Source organism: Mastomys coucha, unplaced genomic scaffold (assembly GCF_008632895.1).
Source record: "Mastomys coucha isolate ucsf_1 unplaced genomic scaffold, UCSF_Mcou_1 pScaffold15, whole genome shotgun sequence".
Taxonomy (NCBI): domain Eukaryota; kingdom Metazoa; phylum Chordata; class Mammalia; order Rodentia; family Muridae; genus Mastomys; species Mastomys coucha.
In genome coordinates, this window is record NW_022196897.1 from 71,383,493 (window position 1) to 71,393,221 (window position 9,729).

The 9,729-nt window shown below is 52.3% G+C and overlaps 1 protein-coding gene across 1 annotated transcript in view; it reads right to left on the reverse strand.

Annotated features, from left to right (window-relative positions):
- Window positions 1-2,029: 2,029 nt before the first annotated feature.
- Window positions 2,030-9,729, reverse strand: part of Rtn4rl2 (reticulon 4 receptor like 2) — a 16,618-nt gene continuing 8,918 nt past the window's right edge. Inside the window, exon 3 of the mRNA XM_031370862.1 lies at window positions 2,030-3,422. Within this exon, the coding sequence (XP_031226722.1) occupies window positions 2,673-3,422 (750 nt within the window). The 3' untranslated portion in view covers window positions 2,030-2,672. The remainder of the gene's footprint in view (window positions 3,423-9,729) is intronic.

The window sequence follows — 9,729 nt, forward strand, 5'->3', positions numbered from 1 at the left end:
GCAGAATGGGGACACACTCTCAGAATGTGGGAGGTGAATGGATTTTGCTTCTTTCAGGAGTTAGGGGAGTCCTGGAGGAGTCCATTCCTGGATCCTCTGGCCTCAGTTTCCTTATCAGGGACACTAGTGGGGGTTGGGATACACAATCTTGCCCATCTCTTCTATCTTGGGGTATGGCTCACAGCTGTCAATCTGGATTGTTTGGCATAGCTGGGGATCTGAGCTTGTGAGATTGCTGAGGGTGGGGTCCTGGATGAGTGAGAGGGTGTGGGTACACATCCACATATCTGAGGTGCATCTGCCTGTTTGTGGGACCTGTGGGTGGCTGGTGTGCTTACATTTGCCGCAAAGCTCCATTTTGTGTGTGTGTGCGCGCCCGCGCGCCCGCGCGCGCGTGCACGTGTGCCAGGGAGAACTAGAGAGTGTGGGTGTGCACGTGATGGGCGTCCCTTGGTCTGTCTGGGCTAGCGACGGCTGCGGTGGGGGCCAGTGGGGAGCAGTATTGCTCCAGGCTTCTTCCTGAGGCCCTCACACACTCCTCCTGCTTTCAGTGTTCTGAAATAGCATCTGGACCGAAGGTCCATGAATATTTCACAACGATAATTCTGTGACCTGGACAGCCTGCCTCTGATTTACCAGCAGACTCCCCTCCCCTGCCCTGGCCCAGAAGCCCCTCCTCCAACACAGCCCTTTCCTAGATCACATCTCCCCTCCCCTCCCCCCTCAACCTTACCTCCACCCCTTTCCTCCCCCAACTCCCACTCTTGAGCTTCCTCAAAGCCAGCCTAACACAGACCCTTATAAGACCCTCAGCCCAGAGCTCTCCAGGTTTGACCTCTGTTCTCACTGGTCTCTCATCCATGTCACATTGGCCTCTAAAGTCCATCTGCTCCAGGCTTTGGATACCAATCCTCCCTGTGTCTACTCACCCCCTCCTCTGAGCATCCTTGCACATCGCTGGTCAGCCTTATAGGATCCCAGAAGTAGCTCAGTCTGAAACCCTAGCACCTAGCAGGTCCCTCCTGTTCCACCATTCCCACCTCTCAGCTTACATCCTTAACTCTGGATCCTAGATCATTTCCATCTGATGACTCTCAAGGCTAAGCTTCATGCTAGCCCTGCCCCCAGCCTCTTTCCTTGCCCAGGAGAGGGAGCTCCTGGCCACAAGGCAGTGTAAGGCACCCCTACCTTGAAATCCTCGTCCCTTGATTATCTTAATCTCTCGTAATCTGCTCAGAGGACTGCCTCCTCCACTCGATGCACCTATGAAGGCTTCTATCTCACTGGAGCAAAGAGAGAAAGACCAGATGGCTGTCAGGGTATTGAGAATAGCTGTGTATGCGGGGGGAAAAACTTCATATGGGGGTATTCAACAAGGAAGGCAAACACAAGCTGAAATCCAGTCTTAGGTTCTGCTCTTTCAGCCTTTTGTGGTATCACTGTGTTTTCCTGAGGAAGGCATGCCTTTTCCAGAGAGGCTCAAAGCCATGTTTAGGCTGCTTGTGCCCATGGCTATCTAAGTTCCAACACCCCCTGGTGGGGGCTGCCTTTCTTTCTTGGAGACCTTTTAACCAGGAACCTGCACTTGTTGCTCAGCCACCAAACACTTCAGGGCTGGCGGTAGCTGCTTCTCTTTGGGCAAATTGGTACCACCAGCACACATCCCCAACACCCAGATAACTGAACAAATAGAAGCTTTGGGAAGGTCAGAATGACCTTGAGGCTCAGGTCAGGGGAAGTCAGTGCAGCAGGTAAACCCTTGCGGCAGGAAATACTGGTGGCCTAAGAAGGCTCTTCCTTCTCTTTCAGGTCTAAGCCCTACTTCTGCTTTTGAGCTCTCTTTTTCCAGACAGGTTTTCTCTGTGTAAAGACTTTGGGTAGACCAGGCTGGCCTTGAACTCACAGAGATCTGCCTGCCTCGGGCTCCTGAGTGCTGAGATTAAGGATGAGTGCCACCACTACCCCGCTCGCTGCCTTTGAGGTCTTGAGGAAAAACAAAAACGAAACAAAACAAAACAAAAAAAAAATCTTACAGGAGATAAAATAGAATTTTTTAATAAATTTTCCCCCAAACAATTTCTTTTGATCTTCACCACACAGGGGCCATGGTGGAGAGGAAACTCTCTCCAGGCACCCTAAAAAGTGTCCTGGGTAGACTTAGGAGAAAAGTATTCCTCCGGTGTCAGGAGGCTGAAGGGATCAGGACAAGCAGGGTCCAGGGGCAGCCTGGGCCTTGCTGAGACATCCCTCCGAAGATCCGGGGGAGGAGGGGAGGCTCCCAGGGGGAGCTTTCAAAGGCTCTGCTGGTGGACGGTGCTCTGCAGACAAAAAAGCCCCTCCGAGTCCACTGTGGGGCCCTGGAGAGAGGAGCAACGACTGCCTGGGGTGCCACGTCCCAGCCTTGGGATGGGGGAAGAAGAGTTAATGGCTAGAATCAGGAAGAATGGGGCCGAGTCACCTTATACACCGTCTTAGGGGCTGCCATACGTAAGTCACAACAGCCCAGAAGGCAAATGAGGCAGCCTGGTCCTGGGGAAGAAAAAGAGCGAGGAGGCCTAGGAAAGGTACCAGGCCGGGTCGCGAACAAGGGGCGAGGGTGGAGCTGAGGCTCCGTGGGGGCAGAGAAGGGGAGCGGGGCGAAGGCCGTGGCTTTTTCCGTCGGAGCACCGCAGTCAGAGGTGATGGGGCGCCAGGAGCAAGAGGCAGAGCAGAGGGGTGCGCAGCCCGGCCGAGAGCGCGGGGCCACGCGAGTCTGCGGGCGCCTGGCACGCGGCCCCGGGACACGTCTGCTCGCCCCGCTGGTCCTCGCCGCCGTAGCCCCCCCAGTAGTCGTCCTCGGTGGGAGCGTCCCCGCCCTGGCGTCCCCGCGAGTCCTCGGCGGGCAGGTCTCGGTAGAGCGTGGACGGGTCTGCGGGGGGAGCGCCCGCCTCGGCCACGCCGTACAGGTGGTTGGAAGAGCTGTTGCCGCGGGCGCGGCTGCCCGGCCGCGTGGGCGTGGGCGGCGGGCACGCTTGGAAATCGGAGTCGCGCAGCGCGCGCAGGTCCCGGCCCTGGCGCTCGGGCGGGGTGGCGCAGGTCACGTCGGAGCTGGACACCCGGGCGCGCTGGAACCAAGCCCAGAGCGGCCGAGCGCGGCAGTCGCACGCCCAGGGGTTGGCGTTGAGCCGCAGGAACTCGAGCGCCGGCAGGTCGGCCAGCGCCTCTCCCGGCAGCGAGGCCAGGCTGTTGTTGAACAGGTAGAGGATGGTGAGGCGGCTGAGGCCGTGGAAGGCGGCGCGGTGCACGCCCTGCAGCCGGTTCCCGTGCAGCAGCAGCCGGTCCAGGCTGCCCAAGCCTCGGAACACGTGCTCCGTGAGCAGCCGCAGGCGGTTCCCGTGGAGGAAGAGGTGGCTCAGGTTGGCCAGGTCCGCGAACAAGTCATCCTGCGTGTGGGATGGAAACAGAAGAGAGTGGCTTGAGACAGGGTCGGGGACTCCACTCCAGGACCTAGGGGAGGGGTAAGGAAGGCATAGTGGCAGGGTGGAAAAGTGGGAAAGGGCTCACGCATCCCTATCCCAGCTATGTAACCAAGTGGATCTTCTAATCTCCTGCCTCCACCACCTCTTGATTTCTGAGATGTCAGACTTGTGCTACAAAAACAGTTGAATGTGGCTCTAGGGATCAAACCCAGGGTTTCAAACGTGCTACATTGCACCTTATCAACTGAGTCAGAGCCCTGAACTTGAAACTCCGCTTTTTCTAATCCTATAGAAAAAGCTGCACAATTGAGGTCAGTGGGTCACATTGCCCAGGGCCACAAGGGACCGAACCCAGTACAACGATTCCAGGCAAGAACTCTACTGCTGAACTATATAGCCCAGCACCATTTTTTATTTTTTATTTTTTGGTTTTTCGAGACAGAGTTTCTCTGTAGGCTGTCCTGGAACTCACTCTGTAGATCAGGCTGGCCTTGAACTCAGAAATCCGCCTACCTCTGCCTCCCAAGTGCTAGAATTAAAGGCGTGCGCCACCACTGCCCAGCTCCCAGCACCGTTTTACATCTATATTTTAAGACAGAGTCTCACCAAATTGCCCAGGCTAGCTTTGAACTTGCTCTTTAGCCTAGGTGGATCTTGAACTTGCCATTCCAGTGCTTCAACCTCTTGAGTAGCTTGAATTAACACAATTCCCGGTTATATCACTTGGTCTTAAAATTTATTTATTTAAGGTATCCCAGCCCTGCCCCCCCCCGTGTGTGCGCGTGTGCGTGAGTGTACACAACTTGCAGGAGTGGGTCCTCTCCTTTCATTATATAGGTTTCCAGGATAGAACTCAGGCCACCCTGCTTGGTGATAACTACTTTTCCAATGAGCCGCCTTGCTAGCCCTCCTAGGTGAATCTAGAGCCTGTCAAGATGGCAGTCAATACTAATCATCACACAGGGATAATGCCACCTCACCTGCCTGATTCTTAGCTTTAGAGTGCATCCCAGTCCCTGTCAGATTCCAGTAACTTCCCAGTGCTTGCCATCTGGTGGGGGTGGGGGTGGGGCTGGGGGTTGGGGGCCTGAGAAATCTGCCTTTGGGAGATGCTGATGAGGTTGCCTGAAGACCACGCTTGGAATTTGAGAGTCAGATCGTGGGTCTGTCGGGAACTGACTAGATGCTTGGGAAATTCTATCTTCCTGTGCCTCCGATTATTTCCCTGCAAAATGTGGTGATGAAATGGAGCGGCATGTATTAAGATGCTTGGATTTTAACGTGGGCAGACATCATGTGAATTAGCCATGTTTGTTAATTTGACTGAGACAAGTTATTTCTAAGTGTGCTCTCTCCTCTGTAAAGTGGAAACGAGTGTTTCTAGCTCTTGGGTCTGTTCTGAGGACCGATGAAGAGCATTCACATAGGGTTCATGGGGTGGATTGCTGGGTACAGTTCCTGCAGATGGAGTTTTGGTCCAGGGATGAAGCCCATAGGCTCAGGAGGTAAAAGCACCAACACAAACCCCAGCCTTTCCTTTTCCTAGCTTCTGGACAAGTTGTTTAGTCCCACTGAGACCCTGTTTCCTTAGTCTAGAAGGGAAGAAGATTCTTCAACAGACTGAAGGAAGGTTAGATGTTATGATGCTGTTGAGGGTACAGCAGCTAATAGAGGCAGAGTCAACAATCCATAATCCACAGTTGTCATGACAGCAGGGGCTCATTTAGTATTCCATCCCATCCATTTCCTCTAACAGAGGTACTACTCTGTTGTGGACTAGCTGTCCTCCTGGCAGAGTTACTCAGGGAACCAGTGTCAGCTCCACACCCCAGACATAGAAGAGGAGGGAAGAAGCTGAAGCCCCTGATGCACTGTATCACTGTCCCTCTTACACCGTGGGGACAGTGCCTGGGGTGGAGAAGTCATCTTGAGGGACATTCCAGGAGCCATCATTGGGAGACCCTTGGGATTCTGACTCAGAAGTACAGGTGTAGGTAGGACCATGGGGAGTGGACTCTATTTTAACCAGCTTACCAGGGAACCCTTGGTGGTGAGCTGGTATGGGGTTGTAGCTCAGTTGTAGAGTGTAAATGCACCAATCGGTGATCAAGAGCCTGAGTTGGATTACTCTCAGACCCCAACTCATGTACAGTGTGATTTGGGAGTTAGAACTTAGGAGCTACCCCTTAAAAGTACAGTTTGTGGGCTGGAGAGATGGCTCAGTGGCTAAGAGCAATGACTGCTCTTCCGGAGGTCCTGAGTTCAAATCCCAGAAACTACATGGTGGCTCACAACCATCCATAATGAGATCTGATGCCCTCTTCTGGTGTGTCTGAAGACAGCTATAGTGTACCTACAAATAATAGATAAATAAATCTTAAAAAAAAAAAGAGTACAGTTTGCTTCAGAGATGAAGGGTTTACTGCAGAAAGAGCCAGAACCCCGTTCTTCTCACCCCATTGCCTTGGGGTTCTCCCCTATTTGTGGTCAGTAGATTCCAGAAGATCTGGTTTAATAGGACAAGAGCATTCCTCTCTTCTCAAGCCAGTTCACCTTGGGCCTGTTCCCCAACCCTGGCTGTGTCTCCACCCCATTGCCTGGGGAGATGGCTCCTTCCTCATGCTACCTGGGCACCTGGCCGAAGGTCCCAGGAAGGGGGAGTGTGCTGAGTCCCAGCTCAGATCCACAGCCTCCACCTTCCGGTGTTCCTCAGTGCTCGCACCTCCTCCCATATGCCTTCCGTCCTGTCCTCTCCGCTGCAGGAACTGAGTCTGCCAAGAACCCTCCTCTTGGCCACATTGAGATCAGTCCTCAACCTTCTAGCTACCTCTGACACCAGGACAGTGGTCTCCACACTCTGATGCCATCACCAGGAATGGCAGTTCAGGCCCCCAGTTGGCCTGCTCACCCCAGGAGCTTCAGCCTTGCTGGTGTGCCCTTCCTGTTTCTCCTTTCCTGTCCTGCTTAACCCTTCCCTTGGGGTTTCTCTTCACAGAGTATCAGCAATAGGAGGTCACGCCCAGGGAAGTATGTCCAGAGGACCAGTGTGGTGCTACAGGAGGGTGGTACCAGGCTAAGCATAACTTTGGAGCCTTGGGGTTCAGACATCCCAGGGAACCCAGATGTTTTCAACCATAGCCCAGTTTTGTATTCCAGCCTCCTCTTCTGTGTTTCTTGGATAGAAGTCTTGCTCCTCCCCACTCTGAGCCTCAACCTTGGGGTCCAGTCCCCTCCCCGAACCCAAGTGATAGCCAAATCTCATCACCACTTCCTGAGCTGAAGCTCTCAAATCCGGTCCTTCCTCTCTCCACCATTAAAACCTTTCTCTGTGCATTAAGAAGCTCTGACTTTCACAGACCCTGCCCTCCCCCATCACCTTCTTGCACGCCCCCTCCCTCTGGGCTTGGAACATCTGCTAAAGTCATTCTCTTCCATTTCAGAAACCGCATTTCTCTTGCCTCCTGCCTGGCCGGTTCACAGCTTTCTGTATCCATTTGGAATCTAAATGCAGCATCCCTACACTTCCTAACCATGCCTAAGAGTGTCCTATTCTTAACCTTGCCATCCTCCAACCTTCCAGCACCTAGCCTTGGTACTGATCTCAACCACCCAGGCTGTGTGACCTTGGACAAATCCAGGCATCTCTCTGGGCCTCAGTGGTTTTTCTTGTTTGTCTGTTTGCTTAAAATCTTCACCATAAGTGACTTGGAGTGGCTGATCCTCCGGGTCCCCTAAGCATTTGCTAATTTTGACTCAGTGAGCCCGGGAATGGAGCTCACTCATTCAGCAAAGCTGTTCTGTGTGTGCACTCTGTATTAGGCACCCCCGCTCATGGTGCTTGCCCATCCATGGCAGGTGTCATAATCATCGGCGTCAGCAGGTGATTTGCCAAGTTCTCGTTGAATGCCAAACCCTGTATGGCACAGATCCTGATAGTATCTTAATCATCAACACTATGAGGCAGATGCTATGATGATCTCTATTTGGAGACTAACAGAGAGGGTATCAGAGAAGGGGAGCCACTTGTCTAAGACCCAGCATCTAACACAGGCATGAAGTCCAGAGGCAGGACACTTAACACCTGTGCTGCAGAACCTAATAGACCTGGACTAGTTCTACCCTGGCAGGGCTAAGGTTGGTGAATTCAGTGCTGCTGCTCACTTCCACCCGCTCTGTATTCTTTCCAAGTTATCATCTCCTTTGGTCCCCATAGCACCTCCTACCCTGAGCAACATAGATGGGACCAGGAGGGCACAGCAAATTAGAGAGGGCTTAGATTAGAACTCAGGTCTGCCTGAGCTCAAATACTGCTTGCAAACACCAAGTAAGCCACTGCGGTAACCAAGGGAGAGAAGCAGCTTTACCATCTGGCCAACTTCCAACAGGCTCTGACAGAGCAGGGATACTGTTTTTGTTCACCCTGGAATCCCTGGCACCCTGCATGCTGCCTGGCATGTAGTAGGTGCTCAGTGAGGAGTCTGCTGGTGAATGAACTGGCCTGGCACGGTGCCTAGCCCTCAGCAGACATTCCATGAGAAACGCCACCATTTCCATGGGCACATGCCACATCCTCACAACCGGCCTTCTCCAGAACCCTCCTGGGGCAGGCTGGGCTCCATCCTCCGTCACACACCTGCTCCTGAGGATCTCACTGAACCACATGTTTCCTCACCTGCTGTGGCATCTCCTGGCCTAGTTCCACCAGGCACTTCACAGACAGAGGCTGTCTCTTTCTTCTCTATAAAGGACCAGGTGTGAAGAGGCTTTCTGCCTGTGACACCCAGTGCTGCACAGACCAAGACTGTCCATAAAAGAAAAATGGGTCCCAATCCAGACCCCAGTGACCACCTGGGGTTCATTAGGTTTGGGGCCTTAGCTGACCCCAGGCACAGGTACTGCTTGTGTCCCAAGGGTCAAGAGTAATTTATTAAACTCTAAGCTATGTACTTTATACCTTACCTTACTTGCACCCCACAGCCTGTCTTTGTGGAAGGCACCATGTACATGGCTCCCCACCAGGAAGAAGAGATGGAGGCTTAGAGAGGGAAGGTACCTTCCCTGAAGCCAAATGCTGAGTAGCGACTAGATATTGATAAAGCGGTCAGGATCTTAGGAGCAGTAATTACAACCGAACCAAGGCCAGCAAGTTGGCCAATAAAATTGTCCGCCACCAAGCCTGACAACCTAGGTTCAATAGATGGAAAGAAGGAAGAAAGAACATGAAGGAAAGGGAGAACCAACTCCCTCGAGTTGTCCTTTGACTTCCACATGTGTGCCATGGCATGTGCACCTACTGCCTGCTACAAGCATTAAATACGTAATTTAAAAATTACAAATAAGGGCCAAACACCCTGTATCAGAAAATCTGAAATCCTATATCCTCTAAAATCCAAAGCTTTCAGAGTAGCTAGATAAGGAGCCACCAATAGTGGAGAGTTCCCTACCTGGAAACTTTGTTTCAAATGGTGAAGTTTGTAAGAAATCTCCTTTAGGCTATGAGGCCAGACATGTAGGAGATGTAGATGGACTATGTAGACACGTGTATAAAGGAGACATAGATGAGCTACGCACTTGGACTTAGGCCCTGCCTTCACGATAACTCATTATGTGTATACAAATCTCCCGAAATGTGAAGCAAACACATCCGATCCCCGGTTCTTCAGATCAGGGCTACTGAGCCTGGAACAATTATAGTGCTTTCATCTCAGAGTGTAGCCTGTGCTACATACCTTTCATTTTAATACTGATGGGCCTTCTAGATAAACATCACTAAGGTGCCAACTTAGGGATGTGGATGAGAGGATGGGAAGAATAGTGATTCCTAGAACTCAGGAATCAGAGGCAGGAGGATTCAGATGTTCAAGGTCAGGGCTGGAGAGATGGCTCAGAACACTGGCTGCTCTTGCAGAGGACCTAGGTTTGATTCCTAGCACCCATGCGGCAGGCAGCTCACAAGTATCTGTAACTCCAACTCCAGGAGATCTGACCTTCTCTTCTGGCCTTCTCAGGCACTGTGCACATGTGGTGCACAGATGTATACTCATACACATAAAAATAAATCTCAAAAAAAAGAAGGAAGGAAAGGAAGAAGAGAGGAGGAAGAGGAAGAAGAGGAAGAGGAGGCAGAGAAGGAGGAAGAGGAGGAGAAGGAAGAGGAGGAGGAGGAGGAGGAGGAGGAGGAGGACGACGAAGTTGAAGTTCAATGTCATGCTTGGTTACATAAGTAAGTTCAGAGCCAACCTGTGACTCACGAAACCTTATCTTAAAAAAA